The sequence below is a fragment of the Notamacropus eugenii genome, chromosome 6, assembly GCF_028372415.1.
Source record: "Notamacropus eugenii isolate mMacEug1 chromosome 6, mMacEug1.pri_v2, whole genome shotgun sequence".
Taxonomy (NCBI): Eukaryota; Metazoa; Chordata; class Mammalia; order Diprotodontia; family Macropodidae; genus Notamacropus; species Notamacropus eugenii.
This window is the reverse complement of record NC_092877.1, coordinates 5,780,006-5,807,834: the sequence shown is the minus strand read 5'-3', so window position 1 is coordinate 5,807,834 and position 27,829 is coordinate 5,780,006. Positions and strand designations below refer to the sequence as shown.

Below are 27,829 nucleotides of genomic sequence, written 5' to 3'. Positions count from 1 at the left end.
GCTTAGGACCTTAGAACAGAGGATGGCAGAGCTCGGAAAGACCTTAGAATATCAAATGTAAGAGCTGATTGGGCCTCTAGAACATGGAATGTCAGAGCTGTGAGGGACTTTAGAACACAGAATGTCAGAGCTGGGAGGAACCTTAGAACATAGAAAGTCAGCTGGGAGGAGCTTTAGAATACGAATGTTAGAACCAGAAATATCTTTAGAAAATAGAATGTCAGAGCTGAGAGGGAGATAAGATGTTATCTGAATCAGTCCTCCCCTTTTACGTGCAATGGGACATTTTTAAAAGGCTTTGTCCAGGTCTAAATTTATGGTTTTAGGCTACCAAGTCCTAGAGAGACAAGGGACTTGCCAGGGTTCCATTGCTAGCTAGGGAAAAGAGTCCAACCCTAACCCAGATCTCGTGACTCCCAGTCTGGAGCTGTTAGCACACTGTGACTCTTTCTCAAGAAGGGAGTCCCCCAAAAAACTGGAGCCAAGGTTTGAGGATGACAGAGGCAGCCCTCTTGGATATGGAGCTGGTGGATTTGGGGTCACTCTTCTGCCAAGCAGTGACAAAGGCAGAAATAGCCCAATTATGAGGCCAGAATGGTGTCAGGGTTAGAGCCTTGACCTTGGGGCTGACACATTTGCTTTTGAATTGCTGCCACACTGTGTGCTCCCTGAGGGCCCTCAGGCAAGAAGTCAGGTTCCTTCTCTGGGCCTGAGGTTCCTCATCTGTCACATGAGGAGGTTGGATAGATGACCCTGAAGGCCCTTGCAGCTTTCCATCTAGGCTCCAAAGAACCAGTAGCACATTCCATTCAAGTTTTTTAAGTCACTTCTTTTAAAGGCACTGGGATGACAAAAAATGAAACAGTCCCTACCCTCAGACTGCTTACATTCTTCCAGGGGAGATGACATATCACTGTAATGTCCATGTATATGTCTCTTTAAAATGGTCAAAGTGCTGTATGTTATCTCATGTCCAACAACCCTTGTGAGACAGAGACTTTGGGAATTACTACTTCTGTTTTTATAATGAGGAAACAGAGACCCAGGGAAGTGAAGACACTTGTCCATTCATGGTCATTCAGTTAGTAAGGGCAGGGTTTGAGCCCCTGCCTTTGCAGAATCCAAGCCCAGCACCTTTCCCCCAATACCATGTTGCTGGAGAAGAGACCTGAGAGATCATTCAGTCCATGCCCTTGCATTTCACAGAAAAGGAAACTGAGGCTCGAGAGGAGGAAGTGATTTGTCTAAAGTCACCCAGTTAGTAGGGAGCAGAACGCAGACTTTGAGCTGGTTCTTCTTTCTCCAAGCCCAGTTGTCTTCCCTCCATATCACAATTCTTCGCTACTCTGTGTAGGGCCAGATATTTGAAGCTTCTCCTTCTTCAAGTCAACAAGCATTTCTTAAGTGCTTACTGTGTGCCAGGCACTTGACTGAGCAGGAAATGCAAGTGCAAGCCCAATGAGAGTCAGTTCTTACCCTTAAGGAGCTTATATTCAAATGGGGAAAGTGAGAGGAAGCTGAAGGGGGACTGGACGAGGATGATGGAGAAAGAAGATAGAGGGTGAGGAGCCCAGAGGGGGAGAAGAAATGAGCATGGCTGGCCTGAGCCCTTCACTAAAATGGCAGTTCTGGGAGGGACCGACCATTCGGAGGAAGGTTCAACAGGAACAGCCCAGCCAGGGGTTTCCTGACCTGCAGACAGTGCACCTCAAGAACACTTACCTGATGATGAGGGAGATAAGAAAAGAGGAAAGATAAAAACTCACATTTGTATCATAGAATTGTAGCATCACTTCAAGCTGGAAAGGACTTCAGAGGTCATTGAGTCCAATCCCCTCATTTTACAGATGGGGAAACTGAATCACAAAGAGGTTGAATACTTAAAGTCTATAACTCACTTTCTTTCCAAAAACCCTATGTGGCAAGGATTGTGGATATCATCCCTTCTGTCTCACAGATGGGGAAACAGTCTCAGAAAGGCAAGGGACCTGCCCAGGGTCACACAGCCAACATGAGTCAAGCTCAGGTCTCTTGACTCTCAATCTGGAGCTCTCTCAGTCACACCACACTGCCTTCATCAGCTCAGATTTCCATAGTGTTCTCACATCTGTCAAGTGCTTTTTTCAGAGCACCTTGTGAGTCAGGGAATACTGGAGTTGTTACCAGTGAGGTAAAGTGAGTTACTCAGGATCACATTTCTGCTAAAGCACTGGGAGCTAGGACATCAGTTCAAGCTGTCTCATCCCAAGACCTGTATTCCAGTCTGGGGGCCACCACATTATCCCCTCCACAGTTTCTTGGAATTGTTGGGAGGAAGGACAGCAGAAGTCACGGCTGATTCCCCTCCCTTTGCCTCTTCTAGTTCTAATCGATGATCCTGCGATCTCCGCCTCACTTGAGAAAGGTCTTGTTTCAGCTCCAGCCTCTGTCTCCCACTCTCCCATTCAGGGTCTTCGTTGCCATTATCTCCCTATGCGGAGGACGTTAAGGCTCTGGGCATCTGTTTCTAGTCCCAGAAAGGTTGGGGAGTCCTTTAAGAGGAAAAACAAATAGCAAATAAGCAGCGCTGTTCTGTTCAAATGTCAGGTGTCTTCCAAGACTCCCAGGTACTCGTGCTCCTCGTGAACTCTTACACTCTGACGGAGGTAATCACTGAGGACTCGGTTCACTAAACAAGTGCAGGCAGCTTCTACTATATGCCAAGCACTGTGCTCATTGCTGCGAATACAAAGAGGGGGGAAAAGCCCCTGCTTCCGAGGCTTTCACCGTCTTAATCATGGGAGGGCACATGCAAACAGCTATGTACGAATGATGTATTTAGGATAAATTAATAAAGACAATAGAAATTGTGATAAACTAATAAGGATAAAGGACATTGGGAAAGGCTTCTTGGAGAAAGTCAAATTTGAGTTGAGACCGGAAGGAAGTTAGAGAAGCCAGAAGAGAGCGATGAAGAGGCAAAGGGTTCCAGATGTGGGAGACCCTGAATGAAAATGCAGAGTTAGGAGATGGGAGCGTCATGTCTGACTAATTGCAAGGAGGCCCGTGTCACTGAATCACGGGGGACCTGGGAGGAGGATGTTTGTGAGGAGAATCATAAAATGGAGAACGTTAGAACTGTAAGAGACCTTAGAATAAAGGCGTCAGGGTTGGGAAGGACATTAGAGACTTCTCAGAATGAGATTTCTTAACTTTTTTATGTGTTTTAAGTTCACAACATAAAATACATAGGATTACAAAGGGAAGAAATCTTATTGAAATACAGTTATCAAAAAAAGCTTTTTTAAAAACTAGTTCAAGGATCTCTAGTAGAACATGCTAGAAGGAAACTCGGAACATTCTGTGGTAGGAGGTCAGAGCTATGAGGGACTTTAGAATATGGAACACTGAATGTTGGAAATGGAATGGCCCTTTTAGATCTCCTCTGCCAACTACTCTTTTTTGCTGATTACACAGAATTACAGAATCTCCAAGTTGGAAGGAACCTTAGAATTCAAATCCAGCCCATACCTGAGTAAGAATCTCCCCGTATATACCAAACAGGTGGCCATCCAATCTGTGTTTGAAGACCTCTAGAAAGGGAGAATCCACTACCTCTCCGGTCAACCCATTCCACTTGGTGGTGGTTCGAATTGTTAGTATCTTTTATTTGACATCAAGCTTGAACCTGTCTCCTTGATTATCCCATCCACTCCTTCTGGTTATGCCCTGCTCAAATATGGCAGCTATCATAGCCCCCCGCCATTTTATAGGCTTATAGATTTGGAACTGGAAAGACCTCAGACATCATCTAGTTCAGTCCCCTAATTTTACAAAAAAGTAAACTAAAGCCCATAAAGGTTAAGTCAATAACCCAACCTCATGCTAGCAGTAAGTAGGATTTGAATTCAGGCCCTCTGACCCTAAATCCACCACTCTTACCACACCATGCATGCCGGTTTCTCTTCTCCATGGTGTGATTTCCAATCCCTTTAGCATCCTGGTTTTCTTCCTCCGGTTGGTCCCCAGCTTGTTAATATTCTTCCAAAAGTCAGTCCATCAGCAGCATTTTTAAAATTTTATTTTTTAAGCTGAATTTAATGAGCACCAAAGAAGAGGGGAACAAGCAGTAAGCATGCATATATAGCGTCTTCCACCTGCAGGCACTATGCTAAGTGTTTTTACAAAAATTATCTCATTTTCAAAGGAAAATTAAGCGCACATGCCCATATAAGATGTTAAAGAGAAAATGGAGATTGATTGTGAGACCAATCAGTGAGCAGCTAATAAGTGCCTACTGTGTGCCATGTACTGTGCAAGGAGCTGAGATGTTTCACCTGTGCCTTTATCTACCTGAGCCCTCCCAGGTTGCTCCAGGCACCTCACTTATCCTTCTAGCATCCTGGAGAGACTGGGAAGGGGACTGGGCAGGGATTTGTAACAAAAAGAGCAACTCCCATCTCCAGCATACAAATGGAGAAAAAAAGGCAGTTAACTGACATTACACTTTTCTTAACATGTCTGGGATGTTCCTGTATGGAGCTGACCCTAGGTCAGGCCATGTTCCATGTCCTATCTGTCTACCATTGTCATCTTCTCGCTGTCCAATAAACATCACACTTCCTCAATCATGCATCCCTTCAGCTTTTTACTATGGGCACCATCATCAAATCAATGATATGCCCTTGGAGGTAGCTAGGTTGTGCAGTGGATAGAACTCCAGAATGGGAGTAGGGAAGACCTGAGTTCAAATCCAGCTCCTCAGATACTTACTAGCTGAGTGGCCCTGCGCAAGTCACTTAGATTCTCTCTCAGTTTCCTCATCTATTAAATGGAATAAAATGAGTGCCTACTTCTCAGAGTTATTGTAAGGATCAAATAAGATAATATTGGTAAAACATTTTGCCAACCTTAAAACACCATGTAAATGTTAGCTAAGATTGTCACCATTGCTTTTAGAATGGTTGTAATTAGATTGCCTATCTCTGTGACTTCCCAGAACAAAACCCAGCTCCCTTACAACCACCCCATGCACGGTGTATGTACTGCCTCTTCTGTTTCACTGTGAGCCTACTGGGGCAGAGGCTGCTTCGCCTTTGGATCTCTAGCATTTAGCACAGGGATTGGAGTCGCAGTTCTTCAGTCACTTTTCAATTGTGTCTGATTCTTCAAGAATCCACTTGTGGTTTTTTTGGCAAAGATACTGGAGTGATTTGGCATTTCCTTCTCCAGTTCATCTTACAGATGAGGAAACAGGCAAACAGGATTAGGTGACTTACCCAGGGTCACAGAGCTTGCAGGTGTCTGGGGGAGGCCAGATCTGAACTCAGGTCTCTGTGACTCCAGGCCCAGTGCTCTATTCACTGAACCATCTAGTCATCCTGATTGGAGACATAGTAAATGTTTAAGAAAATGCTTTTGTCCATTCGTCTAGAGCGGGGCTTTGAATATTGACCTCATTCATAAGACCGCACAGCCATGCTGGGGACTGTTTGCCGGGAGTTGTCCCATGGAGCTGAGCTCAGTCAAGGTGGGAAAGAGAGGCACTCTGCATTCTGAGCTTGAGGGAAGACCTCTGTAGCAGCGGGAGGAATCACTGTCGGGTTGGCTCCTGCTCTGGTTGTGCCAAACTCTCTCTCTCTGCCTTTTCAGATTGTCGACAAGAATAACCGTTACAAGTCGATCGATGGGACAGATGAAACCCAAGCCAACTGGATGAGGTGAGTCCTACTCTCTGTCATGGGCGCCTCATTGTCGCCCCCCAAGTAAGGAAGTCAGGGAGCATGGGGCACAAGTGGGAGTGATCATGGGAGGGAGAAAAACCTACAGAGCAGCAGCCTCCATCCTCTCATCTTTTCCCATGCTAGAGAAAAACCTCACTCAAGGTGACTCTACTTCCTGCCCCCATCCAGCCAAAGGGCTTTGATGCCATGGGAACCCTGAGAATAGGGAGGAAGTTGACTGACCATTAGTTTTCCACGAGACTTTCCTTAAACGGGCTGCTTCCAGGCAGTGGAGGTTCAGACCTCTTGGTACCAGGGCCAGGGCAAGCCCTCCCCCAGCTTTCTGGAGCCATGTACTGCCAGGCTGCCTTGTTCTATTTTGGAGAGACTGGCCTCCTTAGGAAGCTGTGGACGAAGGTAGGGGGTACATCTCTCCACCTCATTGAATTTCCCAAAGCCACTGCACTGTTCTTTAATTGTTTCTGACACCCAAGAGACACCATCTTTTTTCTGAAACTTAGCACCCTTTAGGGTACCCTAGGTGCCTTTTGTAGCTCTCAGAAATTTAGCTGTGGACAGGCCACTATTGTCAGAGGTTCACAGGACTTAGGTCTAAGAAGCTACCCATCCCTACATTTCACAACTAAGGAAACCGAAGCCTAGAGGTCAAGTGATTTTTCCCAAGATCATTCAAGCAGTAGATGTCAGAAGCAAGACTGGAACCCAGGTTCTCTGATTCCAGAACCATCTATCTATACCTGTGCACACAGAATCCTTCTCTTTCAATGTCTGGAGTGGTGGGAGGAGGAGAAGGTGGCTCTTTGGGGAGCTATGGACTGTACGTCAAGGCTATGTGCAGCAGCAGTCCTAACTGAATTCAAACGGGATTCCAAACCAGAATGAGAAGTTCCCATCCACTCACAGTCTGGCTATGATGTCTGGCACATGAACAGTGAGCTTGACCTCTCAGGTAGGGGGCGGGGCACCACTGACCAAAGTATATGTGTGTGGACAGGTGAGAGAGGGACAAGCTCATGCAGTCTGGCGGCTCTTTGTTCAAGGTATTATTACCTGCAGTAGGGAGGTCCCTAGAAAGAACCACTGGGGCAATGTAAGGAAGATGGGGGAGGCATCAGGACGTAGGCTTGACACAAACGAGGTGAGGCTGTTGGAGAGAACTGGAGGCTCCCTGGTTTCAGAGGCACTGCGACATTGCAATAGCTACTATTTTGGCTGTCAGAATGAAGAAGAAGGAATTCATTCCAGAGGAGTGAGTCAGTGATAAGGGTTAGACCTTCTAAAATACTCATCTTTATACGCATTCCTGAGCATGCAAATAATGATGATGGTGTCGGTGACAACGATGATGATCTTTTTAAGGTTTGTAAAGCAATATATATATATGTATATGTAGGTGCATATAGTAATCAAAGATCATAATATTTATGTAGGTGTGGGTCAGAGGGACAGACAGACAGGTAGATAGATAAGTGGACAGATTGGATGGATGGGTAGTTGGATAGATGGATGGATGGATGGATGGATGGATGGATGGATGGATGGATGGATGAATGGATGGATGGATGGATGGATGGATGGATGAATGGATGGATGGATGGATGGATGAATGGATGGATGGATGGATGGGTGGATGGATGGATGGATGGATGGGTGGATGGATGGGTGGATGGATGGATGGATAGATGGATGGATGGATGGATGAATGGATGGATGGATGGATGAATGGATGGATGGATGGGTGGATGGATGGATAGATGGATGGATGGATGGATGAATGGATGGATGGATGGATGAATGGATGGATGGATGAGTGGCTGGGTAGTTGGGTGGATGGATGAACAGATACATACATACATACATAGATGCAGGCATAGATCAGAGCTTATCTCTATGTATAATCTTGTTTAGTCCTCACTACAACCATGTGAGATAAGCATTATCATTGTCCCCTTTTTACAGATGAAGAATCTGAGACTGAGAGAAATTAAGTAACTTTCCCAGAGTCACACCGCTAGGAAGTCTGAGGCAGGATTCAGACTCTGGTCTTTCTGGGTCCAGATTCTGTGCCCTGTCCACTGTACTTAACAGTTATCTGTTCCATGATATTCTCAACAAGTGGTCATACATCTTTGTACTCTCTGGGCTTGCTTGAGACCATGGGCCTTGTCTTTAGGGCCCAGGGATCCTGCCTGTATCCAGCTCTTTGGGACTGGTTGGAACGAACCAGTTGACTTCCAGAGAAACAAGATCTCTCAGGAGAGTGGGGTTGCCAATCTCCTTCACTTTCTCCTTGTGCCCGCAAAATGTAGTTGCAAGTAGAGATTCTTTAACGAATACTTAGGATCTAGAGGGAACCCTAGAGGCTATTTCATTTAATGCCCTTATTTTACAAGACAGAAGGATTATAGGATTAGGATTTAGGTGTGGAGCTGGGAAAGACTTCAGAGACCCTCAAGACCAAATCTCATTTTACCAAAGAAGAGAGGTTGCATGACTTACCCAGGGTCATGCAAGTCGTAAGTGGCAAAGCCAGAGTTTGAACTTAGATTCTTTGGTCACGCAGGAAGCCAGCAGCAGAACTTCCTTTTGTTCTCAGGTCCTCTGCTTTCAAACCCACTGCTTGTCTTCGTAGTTCCAGAGCTTAGCCCTGTGCTTGATATACAGTAAGCATTTAATAAATGCTTGTTGTCTGATTGACCAATCCCATGAGGAATGAATGATGCTAGCTACCGAGTCCCTTAGCATTCACCAAGGTTTCTACAGATGAGCCAAGCAGTGGACTTGGCCTTGGGTCCTTCTTTTCACTCCATATTCACTGACATCCTTTCTTAGGTAGAGATCTTAGTACGGATAGGAAGCTCAGCCAGTCTGCCCAGGAGACAGGCCTCCATATTGAGTGTTCAGGAAAAGTCTTGCTGAGAACAAGCAGGGACTCTGAGCTTCTCAGATGTTCCTGCCCTGTCCCCTCCAGGCTGCCTGCCTGCTGAATGGAGCCTCCCTGATGTTGCTTATGTGTGAAAAGTTGGTCAATGTGGAACTTGGCTCCTGGGCATCAAACCTCAGGCATGCCCTCATTTTTCCAATGGGACATCAAATGATACCAAGTTCAACCTACTGCCAATTTGCCCTGTCTGTCACCCAAAACCTTTCCTTGCATTCAAATTGGTTACCTTCCTCCTTTTGCAATCCCTTTCTTGGTTCTTTAGAAGGCCTTGTGTCATTTGGAGTCATGCGTCGTGCTGGTAGCCACAGGGCTGGTATGGGCTTTGAGCTCCAAGGGTTTGCCGCTGGGGGCACAGAGGAAAGATTCTGGCAATATCCTTTTCTTTGGGGCCTCCAACAGATACTACATGGCCTGCATTCTTATAAGAATTCATAAACATTCCCCTCTCTTCATGTGCCCCTCTGACCCATTCATCTGGGTGCCATTCTCTCTTGGACTTGGTGGTCTCCTCTATCTGCTAGGGGAAGATAGAGGGGGCTAACTTAGACAGGAGTAGTGATGAGGGCAAGAAACCAATTCCTGTCAGCTCCCCTTTGGGGGAGTCCAGCAGTTTAGGTAGGAACAAGACCCCCCTTCCCCATCCCTCATTGATTTCTATTTACCCAATTGTGCTTTGTGGGATATTCAACCCAAGGAACATGACGTCCATGACTGAACGTAAGAGGAAGCCTAAATTCTCCAAGGATGAACTGGACATTCTGGTCACCGAGGTGACCCACAATGAAGCTGTCCTCTTTGGGAGGGAGACCATGAGGCTGTCCCATGCCGACAGGGACAAGATCTGGGAAGGAATAGCTCGGAAAATCACCTCGGTCAGCCAAGTCCCCCGCTCAGTGAAGGATATTAAACACAGATGGGATGATATGAAGAGGCGTACCAAGGACAAGCTGGCGGTCATGCAGAAGTCACTGTCTGGCCCTGGCAGTGGGAGCCACCCCCCCACCATTATCCTTACTGCCCACGAGAGAGCCATCGAGTCCACGTTACATGCCTCTCGCTCTGTCCGTGGCTTCCCAAGAGCAGATCTGAATGGTGTGGACAGCCCTTCGACTAGCTGTAAGTATTACTTCTTTAACTTCCTTCCCTGTTTTCTATCTCCCACTGACTCCTCCCTATTCTCCCTGGGCCTGCTTGGCTCTTTCTGCCTCCTCTGGGCGTTTCTGTCTCTCTATGCCTTCCCCTTGTTCTCATTGTCTTCTCACCATCCTCTCTACTTTTTCTCTCTCCTTCATCTCGACCTTCTCTGTCTCTGTCTCCTTTTTCATACTTTCCCTTTGTCTCTCACTTCTGTCTCCTTCCTTTCTCTCATTTTTTTTCCTGTATCTCACAATCCCTTCCTGCATATCACACAGATTGACTCTTAGGCCAGGGTTTGGGGTAGCACAGTATCCTGTTCTAGTCTCCTGGAGTCATTTGGAACTTTGGTATCATTCGGAGTTGCTGAGCATGTGAGGGAGCCCATCCAGGGACCCACCTCTCTTCCCATCAAAGGGCTTCCAAATTCTTCAGACCTCACTTTGGTTCCATCCCCACTGTCTTTGCTGAGGGCTAACCTTCTCTAAAAGCTGAAGTAGTTTTTTCCAGCTACTGAGAATCTAAAATGAGGGCAAGGGTGGGAGTTAGAGGGCATGGGGAGGCTTTTGGAGGCTCTTGTCCAAAGCCCCATTCCAATGGAGGCTTGTAGTCAGATTGGACTTAGTTTTGTCTGGGAACCTGTTCATAAGAGCTAGCTTTTGGGTTGGATGTGAGTTTAGAGGCCATCTCTCCCAGTCCTTTCTTTTCTTTTTGTTACAGATGAGGAAACTGAGGTCTAGGGAGGTTAAGTTATTTGCTCAGGATCAAAACACTAATATCTGAGGTGGAATTGAAACCCAGGTCTTCCTAATTCTTAGTTCAACACTTGCATGTTTCATAGTCTCAAAATCACTCCTTAGAGCAGTCATTTGAATCAGTGCTGGCTTCTTGGTATAAGATAGATTAGAGATAGTAGGATCGTAGATTTCTAGATGGAAGGGATTTTAGAGTCATTGAATCCAACTCTACCTATTTTGCAGATGAAAAAGTTAAGGACCAGAGAGGCTAGGACTGTGACTTGTCTAGCATCATACAAGTATTAAACTTCCAAGGTGGGATTTGAACCCATGTCTTCCTGACTCCAAGTTCAGTGCTCCATCCACTACGCCATGCTGCCAGCACTCTACGACCCTGCCCAACTACAGGGTACAAAGAGAGATTGAACCCTGACTCCTTCGGCCTATCATCTTATGAAACTCCCTTGATAAAGAGCAGGTCCCTCGTCACTCACTGGTCATGGATTGTTTGGTCTCCAAGATCTCAACTGTGGGGCTAGGACTGTGTGTATGGGTGTGCATCCATAGGTGGCATGTTCCCTAGTGAGATAAGAGCAGTGCTGGGGTAATAGGTGAGACTGAGTAGGAGTGTAGTCTCTGGAGACTGACTATAGCTTGGGAGTTTTCCATTCCAAGATGGTGGAGAGATGCTGGTGTGGAGATTCCTCTCAGTCATTGATGGACTCCACTCTTAGCTAGTTGTCTTGCTCAAGATGGCCTTTGCATGTGGACTGGGGGGTGTGAAGGGCTGGTCCTGAAAGAAGACTCCATGATATGTATCTTCCTTAGTCATCCCTCTGATCTCAGGATCTGTTCTAGTGACTGGAAAGTGATCGTGGTGGGGATGTTAGACCTGGAGGTTGTAGTTTCTACTGTCCTTCACCATCCTGTGTCTACACACACAGCTTAAAAAATTCTTCCCTCTGCCCTTTACCTTTTTCCTACCCCAACCCCAATGGAAACTGACATTTTAGAGCTGCATTGTCCAGGATGACCACGAGGTGGAACCAAAAAACTTATTAATGGCCACTCAAGGCTTAGGAGTTCAGGAAAGTGAGCCTTTTTTAACAGAATCACAATCAAATACACAATCAAAGCTGGAAGGAGCTTCAAACATGTAATATGGATTATCAGCACTAGAAGGGAAATATTGAATGCAACATATTAGGACTGGAAGCAGCCTTAGAATAGAAAATATCAGAGCTGGGAGGGACCTTAGAACAGAGAATGTCAGAGCTGGGAGGGACCTTAGAACAGAGAATGTCAGAGCTGGGAGGGACCTTAGAATACAGGATGTCAGAGCTGGGAGGGACCTTAGAACAGAGAATGTCAGAGCTGGGAAAGACCTTAGAACAGAGAATGTCAGAACTGGGGGGGATCTTAGAACAGAGAATGTCAGAGCTGGGAGGGACCTTAGAATACAGGATGTCAGAGCTGGGAGGGACCTTAGAACAGAGAATGTCAGAACTGGGGGGGATCTTAGAACAGAGAATGTCAGAGCTGGGAGGGACCTTAGAACAGAGAATGTCAGAGCTGGGAGGTGCATTAGGACAGAGAATGCCAGAGCTAGGAGGGACATTAGAATATAGAATGTTAGAACTTGGAGGAGCCTTAGTACATAAAATATTAGAACATGGAAGGACCTTAGAACACAGAATATTAGAACTTGGAGGGACTACAGAATTTAGACCATAGGAGATCAGGAGAGGAATCTTAGAAATTATCTAGTCTAATATGTTATTTCATGGTGAGGACATTGACTCCCAGAGAGCTGTCCAAAGTCCCACAGATAGTTGGTGGCAAGGCTGGGAAAGTCTTGGTGTTCTTGTTTCTAGTTCAGTGCATGGCCCAAAGCAGAATGTTTTCCAGGGATATGACAGGAGGGCAGACTTAGGGGTGTTGTTAACCCTTTTGTCACCTCTCCAGGTGTGCCCCTAACCAAAGAGCAGGACGTCTCTGCCTAGACTGTGCCTCCATTCAGTCAGGGTGTCCTGGACACTGATTAACATGGGATAGTAGTTTTGGGGAGAAGGTGGCTATCTTGTTTAGTTGAGTCTGTGAGGACCACCATCTCCTCTTTAGGGCAGCCAGTTTTTCCTGCCTTGCTAATCCTTTGTATTTCTGATTTCTCTCTCTCAAGATGATGAAGATGAGGAGACTCCTGGACCCTCACATCAACCCCCTCTGACATCTCTGCATCGAGATCAAGAAGAAGTTGCCCACCTGGCCAGTCCATCTCTCTTCCAATCTTTGTCATCCTCTAACCAGTCAGAGACAGTGGGACCAAAATCAGAAGATGTGCCACCGCCATCATCCCAGGCACCCCTGCACTCCCATTCCCAGAGCCCCCCATGCTCAGCCTTTGACCGGCATCACTTCCACTCTCATGCCCAGGAGTCTGAGCCCTTCCAACGATTTTGCCAGGAGCTGGTGACTGTCCACCAGGGCATGGCAGACAGTATGCACACTATAGGCCAGGCTATGGCCGAACTGACTGGGTGGGTCAGCCAGATGTGTCAGATGCTGAGCGAGATCCGAGATGGAGTCCGGGCACTCCAGCAAGCGCCCAGCCTGGCAACTGCCACAGATACACCCATCCAGCCTGAACCCCACCAAGCAGAGCCCAGCCTGGAGCTAAACCCACCCACAAGGACTACTCGATCTCGGAAGCGAAAACACCATTTCTAACCAAACCAGTCTGAGCTGGAAAGAAAAGCTCACAGAAAAGGAGTTAGGTCCCTAAGCATGGGGGCCTTCATTGCAAAGAAGTCTCAATTCATAGCATCCAGGGACATCATCAGGAAAGTCTCAGGCTGACCCCTTAGATGTGACTAGGGCCTAGCCATCACCTCCTCCTCCTCTTTGTCTTCTGCCAAAGTTGGAGGAATGTCAGAAACTAGCAGGTGCTCACTGGTTTCAGTGAATCATCCCCTGAGGTCTTCATCCCATTGGGCAGCCAACCTAAGTTGGGCGGGTCTGGGTGGGAAATCTGACTTTCCCACTCAAAAGAGACTAAGATGGGGATTAACTGTGTAGTCTGGACAGTTGACTCAACTTTTTTGACCACAGACCCTGAGGTATGATTTCTGTTGATGAAAGATGGGGAGAGGGTGATGATTGGAGCTCAGCACATGGACCAAGCTGGCTATGCCCTGTGCTTGATGGTGCCCCTGCCTGGGCTTCTGGGCTCAGCTCTGGCTTGCATGTTTTGTGGGAGCCATTATGTGAGTTTAGTTTTGTGTTTTTGCCTTTGGTGGGGCTGGGTGGGGTGTCTGTAAAGAACAGGATGAGATGGAAAGGACCTCCCCTCAAGAATAGCCCTGCTCTCCATAGCTAATGCACTGTGCTTAATAAAGTTCACTCACAATATACCATCTCACTAGATCCTTAGAATACCTCTGTGAGACTGGGAGGCAGGGGAGAGATTCTGATTTACATTTTACAGGATGGGAAAAATGAGGCCCAGGGAGGTCCTAAGTGATTTGCCCAAGGTCAAGGGGCTGATAAGCGACATATCTGGGTCTTCTGTCTTCCAGACCTCTCGTCTTTTCTTTCCACCAGCTAAGAGCTCAATCTTTGGTAGCAAAAGAGGAGGAGGATGTATCCACCTTTATTGATGAGGGAGCCTGGCCTTTGTCCCAGCCCCATCTTCCATCCTGTAGCTGTTCTTGACCTGGATTCCTTAGTTTTGACACTGAGGAAGCAGACTTCCCAGGAGTCTAGTCGGCCTCTCTTCCCCTCCTCTGTCCTGGATGGATGAGGAGAGGGTCACAAGAGAGCACTTGAAATGGGCAATTCTCTTCCCTTCCTCCTAGCACTCCAATAGCATTGGATCCCTTCAGTTGTTCTGGTTGCCCAGAGCTCTCTTGTAGATAAGACAACATGTGTGAGGGTACAAGTACATACATCTATAGCTCTCTCTGGATTTTGTTTTGGTGTTTGGCCTATGGCATGAAAGATGCATTCATGGTGTCAGGGAGGGATTTGGAGGTGGTGTTGATGAACATGAATGTGAGGAGATCAGCCCAGTGAGCCTCACTGTACTTTCTTTTAGGCCTCCTGTCCCCAAGGCTGGCCCAAGCAAGAGCTCCCTTAGTCAGGACTGATATCCTATGCCCACCTACACCTGGAAAGTGGGTCTCTCCCAGATTCATCATGTCTTCAGGCCTGAGGTAGGGGAGGAGACATTGGGTGCCCAGAGCCTTCCCTCAACCTTCTTTCTCCACTCTGATCTCTTAGAATAGCATTTCATTGCTACCTGAGCTGAGAATCCCCTTATCCCATAACCCCTGGCTATACTTCGCCTCTGCCTCCCCCCACAAAAAAAATTTCTCTTGGAAGTATTTTTGTTAAGATGGTAATAAAAAGAAATATCTAATACTTCTAACACCTAGTCTTCAAGTTCTTTCTTTGGTGTGTGCTCACTTCCTATCCTTCCCTACCCCCATAGACCCTTCGCCCAATTCCCCATGATGTATTTTTGGGCCATTGAGGAGCTAGTGTAGATGGGTGAAAAGAAGCCAGTGGGGAGTAGCAGAGCCCTATCTGCCTTCTGAATACCTCCAGTACCCCTCTGTCTTTGGAGCACTGTTCCCCTTCCCCTCATAACTCCTGATATCTGCTCCATCCCTCAAGGCCCATGCTCCTTCCTCAGAGAAGAGACTTCTAATGAGAAATGAGTTCTTCCTGATCTGATCTCATAGTACTTTATACTCCTGTCATGCAATTACCATATTCTAATTTTCATTATATTCATCTGCCTATGCCTGATGCCTTGTAATAGCTTGTAAATTCCTTGAGTAAGGACTATGTCTAATGCGCTTTGTACCTTCCCCAGCACTGTTTGCTGAGGATCTCACACACTAGACACTTGAGAAATATATGAATGAATGTGCCCAGCCTTGTTCCTGATATTATTCAGGACAGAGAGAAGCATAAGATGGATGGATGGATGGACGGATGGATGGATAGATGGATGGATGGATGAAAATTTAACCTACTTTTCCAACATGGCATATTATGAATGAAGAAAATAATAAAGCAAATTAATGTGCCAGCCTTGGTCCTGATATTATTCAGGATACAGAGAAGCATAAAATAGATGGATGGATGGATGGATGGATGGATGGATGGATGGATGGATGGATGGATGGATGAATGGATGGATGGATGAAAATTGAGCCTACTTTTCTGATTGGGAATGTTATGAACATAGAAAATAATAAAATGAATGGATATGCCCTGCCTTGTTCTTGATGTTATTTAGGATACAAAGAAGCCTAAGATGGAGGGAGGAATGGATAGATGGATGGATGGATGGAGGGATGGATGGATGGATGGATGGATGAATGAAAAATTGAGCCTACTTTTCCAATAGGGAATGTTATGAACACAGAAAATAATAAAATGAATGGATATGCCCTGCCTTGTTCTTGATATTATTTAGGATACAAAGAAGCCTAAGATGGAGGGAGGGAGGGATGGATGGATGGATGGATGGATGAATGAAAATCAAGCCTACTTTTCCAGTAGGTCATGGTGTGAATGTAGAAAACAATCAAATGGATAAATGAGCCCAGTCTTGCACCAGGCCTTATTAGAGATGTAGAGAAGCATAAGATGAAGGAATGAATGAACAAATGAATGAATGAAAAATGTATCTAGCCTTTCACTAGGCATTGTGATAGATGAAGGAAGCATAAAGTACAGTCCCAACCCTCAAACACCTCCTGGTGCCTTTGGGGAGGTGACATACACATGAAACAGTTGAAGTATTTTTTAAAGTCTTAGTTAACATAAATTTATTAAGCACTTACTATATATACTGTCCCAAATTCAAGAGATGCAAATTTTAGCACCAATCCTTTTGTCTGACATGGGTGGGAGAAGGTAGAGTGTATAAAAAATATAGCTCTTGCCACTGGGCAAGAAGGAGATACTGAATCTTTTCTTGATATTTCTTGACAGACCTATTGCCTATCCTCCTTACCCATCCACCCACCCCTGCCCCCATTCCCATTTCCCAGTCAACTGCCTTAGAAGTCTCATTATATCAGAAAGATTCAACCTTGAAGTTTCCCTGAAACAATCCTTACTCATGCCTTCCAGCAAACTAGATCTATAAAGGTTTATTTTTCTTAAGCTGGATCTGAGGCATTTCTGGACCTGGCTGGGAAACCTGCTTTGTTTAGAAAAAAGCCAGAAGACAATGGGTTAGGCTGAGGAATGTTTTCTTGGAGCTGCTCCATGGCAGAGTCAACAGTGTTGAGGGCAAAACCTTGAGACTGCCTTGAGACATCTAGTCTAGGACTCTTTCATATTTCATTGATTTGTCTAACTTCAAATGAGACAGAAATAGCCACTGAAGTTTCAACTATTGGCAGTCATCTGGATGGTTTTTGCCAGTCCCTTCCCTAGCCCCCCCCACCCCTATCATTCATTTTCCCTTCCAAGGATGTAACATGACTTCCTCCAACATGGCACATGACATAAGATGGCCTAGGAGGTCCATCAAGTCACCTTGCAAATAATCACTCGCCCAGAACAACCAGGAAAGATTGTTGCCTTCTATGTGCTTTCCATGGGCTGGGCAAACACATAACAGTGCACTGAAGTTATTTGGGATTTGTTATGGAAGTATTTATCACTGGGGGCCTGGGAGCACATCTCAACTCCTTCGTATCTTCAAAATCCCAATTTCTGTAAGAGAAAACCAACGCTGTTTGGAAATAGCTTGAAACAGTAGAAAGAGCAGTTTCCTGGGAGTCAGAGGTCTTACATTCAAATCCTGACTGACACCACCTGAGTTACATTGGCCAAGTCACTTTCTTTTCCTAGGATTCAGTTTTCCCAGCAGTAACATGAGGTGATTGGACCAGATGACCCCTGATGTTCCTTCCAGCCCCAGATCTTGTATCAGGTGCTTTAATTTTTTTTAAAGATTCACTTAAGTGGAAAAAAGATGCCCAGTTATCTGGAATAGTGAGGCAAAAAGATTCTGATGATGAGGGTGGATTGAGACTTATATATGCTGTGCTTGGAGGACAAATGTTAGAGACATCAAAAACATTCTAGAAGATATGAGACAACGTACACAAAGTGGTTTCCACACATTAAAGCGCTACCTAAATGTAGGATGTCTCAAAAGTCTTGGTTTTAAGCCAAAAACATCTTACAACTGCAGTGAGGCCTTTGGGACATTCGATACTAGATTAACTTGACTAAAATGATGCCCTAGGACTTTGAAACCCCATGACTTCATTACTGTAGTTCCCTGCTCCACAGACACAGGGCATAGAAGCCCTTCTGTGACCTATGGAGATGGTGTTTGCTGTGACCAAAAATCACTTGATTAATCAACAAATTATTATTAAGTTTCTATTATGTGCCAGGCACTGGACTAGAAAATTGTCCCCTAGTGGCCGACTCTGGGGATGAGTCTTTCCAGGTTTATTGATATGGGTCTTTGGACAGTAGAAGCACAAGGCATTATATGGGTCTTACTCAAGGTCTTACTGTCAGTGAAGTAGGGAAGAGAATGGAGAGAGGGAGGGAGTAAACTTTTATACGTGTCTACTATGGACAGCTAGGTGGTGCAGCAAATAGAGCACCATGTCTGGAGTTAGGAAGACATGAGTTCAAATCTCATCTGAGGTACTAGCTGTGTGACCCTGGGCGAGTCACTTATCCCTGTTTACCCCAGTTTCCTCATCTGCAAAATGTGTTGAAAGAGAAAATGGAAAACGACTCCATTGTCTTTGCCAAGAAAATCCTATTTGGGGTCACAAAGAGTGACACACAGCTAAATCGACCGAACAAGAATAATAAAAGTGCCCGCTGTATGCTAGGCGCTGTGCTGAGCACTTGACAAGGGTTATCTTATTTGATCCTCACAGCAACCCTGCAAGGTAGGTGCTATTATTATTCCTGTTTTGGACTTGGGGAAACTGAGGCAACAGAGGTTAAATGACTGGCACAATGTTCAGAGACCATGGGTTACTTCTGTGCCATGATAAATGAGGAGTCAAGGTGGAATATTAGGAAGGGCAGGGGACTTTCTGAATAAAACAAATCCTCTTTCATGTAGAATTCAAGGGGTGCACTTAGAATCTTGTAGAGCTCCAAAATTTAGGCCCTGGAAATCACTTTTCATCATCAATCTTTCCTTTGACTCATCCTAGGATTTGGTTTTAGAAATAAGAACTCATTTATTTCCTATTTCTTTCCTCATTAAAGTTGAGTGCAGGAACCAGTTCTGGCTGCTCGAACTTGGATAATAAGCCTTGGTTGTCATATTGAACAGGCAGAGTTCTTAGACAACCTCTTGGTCCCCATCTCATAGACTGTAAGATTTAGAACTGGAAGTGACCTTGGCATTCATGTAGTCCAAGCCCTTTGACATATGGATTATGAAAGTATGGGTAAGGGTGGGAAATTGGTGTGCCCACAGTGATCCAGGTAGTCAGGGGCAGAGATGGGACCTGAATCCAAGATCTAGAAAGGGCAGGGATCTCAAAGGCCATCTGATATAACCCACTCACTTTACAGAGAAGAAAATTGAGACCCATAGAAGGGAAATGACTTCCCCAAGGATATCCCAGGAGGAAGTGGTAGAATGAGCACTTGAATCCAGGATATTTGACCACAATCTATGTCCTTTCAGCTGCTTCTAGGCAATATTCCTTTAAGCTTATCCTCTGTCCCAAGGCCATTTATATTTTTTGAGACTATGAAATAACAGCTCTTTAAGGTATTTTTCATCCATACAAGAGCAGTTGGATGTTCCCAGGACTCAAAAGGATGGAGGTCAAATGTCAGAATTTCAGGTAGGGTGAAGGGCAAAAGTAGAAAGATTTGGGAGCTGAGGTCTTGGCCAGACACTCTTCAAATCATAAGTTACTTGCAGGCTTGTAAGGTTAACCCTCTTAGTTAAGAGAAAGCTCATTGGCTCTAGACTGAGAGGTTCTGGGTTCGACTCTTAATCACTGATGCTTACTACCTTTGCGAACTTGGCCAAGTCATTTAATTTCTCTGAGCCCCAGTTTCCTCATCTGTACAAAAAGAGCCCTCATTGTTAAAATAGTATTTCATGCTTTTTGCAGGGCTTACCCATCTCCAACCCTCTGTGAGACTGCAGGATCATGGTCTAGACCTCAAAGGAACCTCAAAGGCCAGCTAGCAACCCCATCCTTTTACTGGGAAGGAAACAGATGCAGAGAAGGAAATGACTTGCCCAATGATACAGAGAGTAAATGGCAGAGCAAGAATTTGAACCCAGGCCATCTGAGTATAAGCCATCCTTCTTGTCAATATATCATATTATCTTGCACAAGGGAACAGTTATTATTATTTCCATCTTACAATCCATTACAAACCAACAAGCATTTATCAAGGACCTACTATATGTCAGTCTTGAGAATAAAGAAAATGAGTGATGCTAGCCCCTCCTATCAGTCAGGTAACTTTTACTGGGTGGACACAACATAGAAACAGATAAGTATGTACCTAATTAGTTGAGGAGGAAGGAGAGAGTATAGATAACAAAGAGACCATGAAGGTCCTTCCATTGATGATACATGAGCTTCGTCTTCAAGGGAACTAGGGATTCTAAGAGATAGAGATGAGGAGGAAGTACATTTCAGGAATGAAGGACAACCTATGTAAATAAATGGAGGTGGGAGATGAGATACCCAGAATTCTAGTTTGTCCATGACATGCTGAAGTGTAACATGCCGTGACTCTGGAAAGAGAGGTTAGAGCTTTAATTGCCAAGCTGAGAAATTTGTATTTAGTCCTAAAGGCAGTAGAGAGCTGTGAAAGCTTCATGGGCAGAGGAATGACATGGTAACACATCTTTTGGAAAAATATTTTGGCAATGGTGTGGAGGATGACTTGAAGGGGCAGAGACTAGAACTCGGGAATCCAGTTATGAAGACATTAAAGTAGTTAAGGCAAGAGGTGATGAAGACTTAAGCTAGAGGAGTGGCCTTTAAGTGTAGAAAAGGCTATGGGTGTGAAAGATGTTGAGATAGAATTGATCAGTTTTGATAAGTTATAGTTATTGGTAGTGAAGTTGAGGGAAGTCAAAGATGACTCTCTTGAACCTAGATAACCAAAAGGATGATTGATTCCCTCAACAGAAAAGGGGTATTTTGGAGGGGAGGGGATTCCAGATGGAAGACAATGAGTTCCATTTTGAACCTGTTGAGGTTGAGATGTCTACAACAGAAATAATTAGAATGATGCACCAGGCACTTGGTGATAGGGGACTGGAATTCATGGAGCTCTAGACAGGACTGGACAGATAATCTAGTCCAACCTCTCATTTTACAGATGAGAACACTGAGATTCAGGGTAACCCTGAATTGCTTAGAGTTACTTAGGGTTAGGTAATTCAGACCTGGGATTCGAGCCCATGTCCTCCAGCCCCTATCCTAGTATTCTTTGTCTTTGTAATCTATGTGAGTACATCTGTACATGTGGATACACATGTAGGGATGTGTCAAGGTCATATCATTTGTGTCCTTGTTCCCCAGATATGTGATCATCTCACGAGAGGAGAGAGAGCAGAATTTGATGGCCTTCCAGCACAGTGAGAAGATCTACTTCCGAGTGTGCCGTGATATCCGACCTGGGGAGCGATTACGAGTCTGGTACAGTGAAGATTACATGAAACGTTTACATAGCATGTCCCAGGAAACAATTCAGCGCAACCTGACCAGAGGTGAGCTTTTCGTTCCCCATGGATTCTGTCCCTGCCCCCATTGTAGTGGTACCTCTGACCCTCCTTCCTGGTTGATGGAGTGGTGCCTAAGGACTCTAAACAAGGCCTCCCAGGCTTCCTCACAGTTTTCACTAACTCAGTATCACCACTGTCTTTGAGGTGAAGGAAGGGAAAAAAACTAATACATTTCTCATTGAAAACTAGTGGAAAATTTTTTTTAAAAAGAGGAAGGATGAATGAAACCAAGTGAGGAGATTTTAAATTATTTTGTTTGGACATTTGCAACAGCCCACCCTATAGATTCCCCTGGGTAACCAGAGGAACAGAGAGCCGATCACATATTCCAAAGCAATAGGAAGGGAGAAATGAGGGCTGTGTCAGGGAAAGAGGCAAAGGACCTCATTGGAACTGATTTCTCCAACTCAGATTAAGGCCAAATTCCCACTACTCCCATGCTTTACAGATTGATGAGCTAATGACTCCCTCTTCTCCTCTGGCCTGTAGGCCAGGGAGTTGTCTGTCCAAAATATATCATTGATGGAAGGTGGACAAACTTATGTAAATAAATTTTGGAGGTCCAGATGGAATAAGGGAAAAGGGTCTCGGTCCATGTACATTGTACAAGAAAGAATAGTTTAGAGAATCCTCATTACAACAAGCTAAGTCACTTTTGGGCTTGCTGGTCAACCATGAAAGCCAAGTTCTTTCCAGTATCACCTTCAATTTAACTCCATAGTCTTCTTAGTCCCATGAAATTTGTCTAGTAGGCCAAGAGTCCATTTCATCCAACTGCAGCTTATAGGGGATAAGGTCAAACTCACTAGATCAGGAACCTGACATCTGACAGAAGAGTGGACGAGATGGGAAGGGATGGAAATAGCCTGTTGAAATTGTTTTAAAGAAAAAAAGTCAAAATTGCCAACTATCACAACTGTTAACATATGGAATAGGCTGCTTTAGGAGGTAGTGAGTTCTCCACCTCTGGAGGTCATCAAAGTGAGCCTTTTTGTTCAGGTATAGATTGGATTAGACGACCTGAGAGGTCCCTTTCAGCTTTGAAATTCTGGAATTCCATTAAGAATGCTGTAGCAACCTGACTTGGTAAAAGGTGTCTCTTGACTCAGTGGGCACTGGGAAGAGAAGTTCTAGATAAGCCCATTTCTTGATTGCTCCAGGTCTTGAATTTGGGGATGTTAGCATTTTCTTGGTAAAAATTTCCTCAGTGCGGTTTCAGTCTGATCTTTGGAGAGACCTGAATATTGTCATAGAACTTCTATTAAATATCAGCCATGTGCTGGGGACTGTGCAATGGAGTGAAACAGTCTCTGAAGGCAGCATGGGGCCAGAAGAAAAGGAAGTGAGAAGTCTTATCTGCAGCCATCAAAGTTTCAACTCTTGGTTTCAGCTCCCTTGGATTCCCCTAGGAGTGTTTACAACATCTTTTTGGTTTTTTCTCTGGGGCCTTGTCAAATGCCCAACATTGTCAGGGAAGGCTGAGAGACATGAGAGGAAGACTGGTTTAAGGGAGTGAGTGATAGGGAGCCATTTGGAAGAGGGCTTTGGTAGAAGTTGATCCTAAGGCACTCATGGGAGAAGGTGTGAAGACAAGAAGGGACACTCAAGATGATGTTCCTGCCCAGAGGAAAATACCAAGAGAGAGGAAGAGAACCTCAAGCTTTAGACTATGAAGGAATAGTATGCTTCAGGAGGTAGTGAAGGCCCTGTCAATGGACATCTTCACCAAAAGGAAAGAGAAGGAGCTGCAGAGACGATTAAAAAAATGAGTGAGCTTGGACCAAAAGCCCAGAAGCATTGATACAGTCAACTTTTTGGACCAGAGTGTGATGGGCATGCTCGAGAATGTGTGTGTGTGTGTGTGTGTGTGTGTGTGTGTGTATGGGTGTGTGTGTCTGTGTCTGTGTGTGTGTCTGTGTGTGTGTGTGCCTATGTGTGTTTGGCAAAGTTCTCCTTCTCCTGGATGTGCCCATCCTGGGATGCACAGATTTCCATGGAGGTGAAATGACTTGCCCAAGGTCACACAGAGAATCAGTGACTGAACATGCTTTGCACCTTTTCACCCTCATGGGCCTGTCCCTTCATCTCACTTCAATTCAGTAATCATTTGTTAAACACTGGATTCAGAATCCCTTTACCTCCTTCTGTTAAGAGTCTGCTTAGAAGGATACAACAGCTCAGGCTTCTTAGAAATGAGATTGGCAGAGGTCAAGTACCCGATGGCCAGAGACCCAACTGTCTGTCAGTGACCTTTCAGCCGTGTGGCCTAGCGGAAAGACTGCTGACTTTGATCTCAGAGGTCCTTGATTTGAATCCCTCCTCAACTCTTCACCAACTGTGTGACCTAGACTATGTGACTCATCTTCCCTCATCTTAAGTTACTTCATTTCTAAAAGGAGGGGATAGGATTAGGTGATTGTAAGGTCTTTCCAGCTCTAAGCTTCTGTCTTATCCATCAGAAAACTGTAGATGTTCATTGTTTTCTGGAGTATGTCATGGAATATTTTTCTCTGTAGATCTTTAGGAAAAGGATATCTCTGTGATACATGATAAGTGAAGTTACAAAGAGGCTTATTTGGACTCAGTATAAGAAAGAACTTCCTAACTATTTAAGCTTCCCAGCACTAAAATGAGCAAACTGATGAGGGAATGAGTTCCCTGATCCTGAAAGTCTTCAGTTTCAACCGGGATGACCACATGTTGGAGACGTTGTTGGGAATGATGTAGAAGAAATTCCTCCTTGAATATACATTGGATTAGATGATTTCTGAGGTCCCCGAATAGCAGAACCGGAAGGGACCTTTCAGATCCTCTTTTTCAGCACCTTCATTTTACTGAGGAGTAAACAACAGAGGCCCAGGGTGGCAAAATGACCTAAGTGTCCAAGGTCACTCGGCTTAGTGGCTAAGCTAAGACTTGACCTGATTCCTCTTTCCATTTTCCTTCCTGATTCTAAGATTCTGTTGGCTTGTTATGGGTTTTCCAAGTCTTCCTGGAAACAAGGGGATGTATTCCATGATCACAGTGGTCTTAAGATTTCATGTAATCCTAAGACTGAAGAGACATCCTCAAGAAACAGATAAGACCCAGCCTGAGAATAGAGAAAAGTGGGGTTCAATCTAGTGAGTTGTTATCCACGCTTCCCAATAGCACTATCAGATGGCAATTCTAAAATGAGACCTGTAGACTACATGGCTTGTGAGGTACCTTCTTTCCCTAGAGCTATGATCTTGTGGCAAAAAAAAGCAGTCATGCAAAAAGAGAAAGAAAGGGAAGCCCATGGATTTTTAGGGGCCTCATAGAAGCTGGTATTTCTTCTGATCCATAAGCGGGGAATGGGATATGTTATGAAGAGGCTTACTATGCCTCTTCTTCCTCCCCTGACTCAGTTTCCCCTATGGCTCAGGAAGAGAGGTGAAAGTCACTCAAGCATATGAGAAGATTTAAGAAAATGAGAATCTGATCTTTTAAAAACCATATCTCCCTCCTAGTCCCCCTTATCTATATGACCCCAGAGAAAGCTCCCTGAACTCGGAACCAGAGGACCGGGTTTGAGTCTTGTCTCTGCCATTTAAACCAGCATGAGCTTGGACTCATCGCCTCTGGGCTAAGATGAGGGAAGTTGTCTTGGTCAAGATTTCTTAACTTGAGGGTCCATGAACTTGTTTGTAAAGAAAGATGTTTTGATAACTATTTCAATAGAATCAATTTCCTTTGTGATCCTATGTTCAAAAAACATGATTCTAAGAGTCCATAGGCTCCACCAGATGAACTGCCAAGGGGGACCAGGCCACAGAAAAGGTTAAGGATTCCTGGGTGAAGGTCATTCCATTCCAGAAGTCCTTAACCTTTTCTAGGTCCATAAGGTCCATTCCATAGGCAGTAAGGTGGTGTCAGAGTGCCTAGAGTGCTGGGCCTGGAGTTAGGAAGACTCATCTTCTTGAGTTCAAATCTGGCCTCAGACTTACAAGCTGTGTGACCCTGGGCAAGTCACCTAATCCTGTTTGCCTCAGTTTCCTCATCTGGAAAATGAGCTGGAGAAGGAAATGACAAACCCCTGCAGTATCTTTGCCAAGAAAATCCCAAATGGAGTCACAGAGAGTTGAATATGACTGAAAAATGATTGAAACAAAGGTCCATTGCAGCACTAATGTTCTGCGATTCCGTGAAGCATGGTTTTAGAGGCAAGGGAGAATGCAGCACATTTCATATATACACAGGGTGTCCCCAAAATCTTAGGACAGTTTTAATATTTAGTAACTTTTAACTGCTTTAAGACTATCAGGACAATTACTGTATACGTGTGTATGTGTGTGTGTGTGTGTGTGTGTGTGTGTGTGTGTGTGTACACATCTATATGCATGCACACATACACACAAATATACAAATATATATTTATAACAATATGTATGTGTACTTATTTTATAGACAGACATCCATACATCCATCCACTCTGGCCCCCAGGATTCAGGCAGCTAGAGTGCTAGGGGACCCTGGAGAGCTCCCAGGCTCTCTTGATAAAGAGCAGCTTTGGGATCATTGACTTAAATGTCTTTGGCTGGAAGGAGTGTTTGAACATCTTCTCTTACAGTGTGATATAATAGAAAATACATTGGATTAGGAGTCAGATGACTGGCAATTGAACCCGACGAGGGCAATGATGGGTCTCATCTTTTGATCCCTGGTGTCCAGTGCTGGGCATAATATACAAATCCTTTATAAATTCTTGTTTTGGTTTTTAAATAAATGCATATTGACTGATTATCCTGAGCTCAAATCTTGAGTTCAAAAGCAGCTCTGCCACTTAGCAGCTATAGGATTTTAGGCAAATCAGAGCATATCTCTGATCTCAGTTCTGTCATTGGTAGAATGGAGATGAAAAGGTTGAATTTCTCTGAGTCCATTTTCTAATTTGTAAAAGGGAAATAATAATAAGTTCTGTGAGTCTCAGTTCCTTCATTTGTAAAATGAGGGCAAAACGAGGATATTAGACTAAGGTTATTCCTAAGGTACCTCTTACCTAAAAGTTTTATGCTGTTACACATGTATGCATCTCACCAGAGATTAGCACAGTGCCTAGCACATAGTAAGTGCTTAATAAATGATCCTGTTTATCTATCTGTCCATGCATATATCACCTAATTATTCATCTCTCTATCCATATAGCTATCTATTATTCTATCCAACTATTAATCTATTATCTGCCTATCATCTATCCCAATTTATCTCTCTATTATTTGTCTTTCTATCTACCCAAGTACTCAGCTATCTATCTATCTATCTATCTATCTATCTATCTATCTATCTATCTATCTATCTACCTCTGTCTGTCTGTCTATCCATCCATTCTTCTATTATCATCTATCCCATTTATCTTTCTATCCAACTACATAGCTATCTGTCTGTCTGTCTATCCACCTATCTGTCTGTCTGTCTGTCTGTCTGTCTATCTATCATTATAACCTCAGGTTTATGGTATAACTTCAAATGGAACTAATCACTAATTAGTATGGCTAATGACTGTGCCCGTTTCTAGAGTGCTTTAATGTTTGCCTATATTATCTCATTTGAGCCTCATGACAGCCTCTTGAGATAAGTACTATAGGTATTGATATCCATATTTTACAAAGGAGAAAACAGAGGCCCAGAGAAATTAACTTGTCCATGTTCCCCCCGTAGATCGGAAGCAGCAGTGCCACGTTTCCTGACTCTAAACCTAATCTTTTCCACAGTGCTGCCTCTCGTTTGATCCTCAAAGGAATGAGGTCTTTCCCCCTATGCCCACTGAGAACTGAGGCACCCATGCTACCGCAGCATGATTGGAAGGCTCAGACATCATACAATCTCCTTTGTTTCCCTCCTTCTAGGGGACAGTAGCACCTCCCTGATACAGAACCATGGGCATCCTTAAAAATAGAGTAACTCAGGGTAAGCTAATACTGTGGTGGGGAGGTCACCCTGTGTCAGGAGAACAGAAAGGGAATCATTTCAAAGCTAGAAGAGAGATGGAAGTTGGAATGCTTTTGAATTGTCAAGTGAGGAAATCCTGCTTTATTCTAGAAATTAGGACTTTGGAGATCCATGTCATTTTCCCCTTCAGTTGCTGAAGTCTTCCTGCCCACCTTGGAGTGTGTTTTTGCATAAGATGATAGATTTGAATTTGGACAGAACCCTAGAGAACCTGGCATCTTAGATATAGAACTGTAAGGAACCTTGCAGGTCATCTGGTCTAGCTTGTTCACTTTATAGGAGAGGGAACTGAGGCCCAGAGTGATTAAGTGATGACCAAGGCCTTATAGGTAGTCGGGATCACAGGCAGAATTTGAATCCAGGTCATCTGACTCCAGAGCCATTTCTGTTTTCACCACACCATGCTGGCTGTTCAATCTAATCCAACATCATTGCCTTATGTATGGGGAAATCAAAGTCCATAAGGGGGCAGTAACTTACCCAGACAGAGTCACTCAGTCAGTAACACCAGAATCTGACCCTAGTGCACTTTTCAGTGAAATAC

The 27,829-nt window shown here is 44.6% G+C and overlaps 1 protein-coding gene across 8 annotated transcripts in view; it reads left to right on the top strand.

The window, feature by feature from the left end:
• Positions 1-27,829, top strand: part of PRDM11 (PR/SET domain 11) — a 94,080-nt gene that overhangs the window by 47,568 nt on the left and 18,683 nt on the right. For 6 of the 8 annotated variants that reach the window (XM_072617971.1, XM_072617968.1, XM_072617970.1 and 3 more), the window contains 2 exons: positions 5,632-5,699; positions 21,113-21,300. In XM_072617971.1, coding sequence (XP_072474072.1) covers positions 5,632-5,699; positions 21,113-21,300 — 256 coding nt within the window. Of the gene's footprint in view, positions 1-5,631; positions 5,700-9,361; positions 9,784-12,717; positions 14,965-21,112; positions 21,301-27,829 lie in introns of those variants that run through there. The other 2 variants (XM_072617975.1, XM_072617973.1) reach the window with 1 other exon arrangement.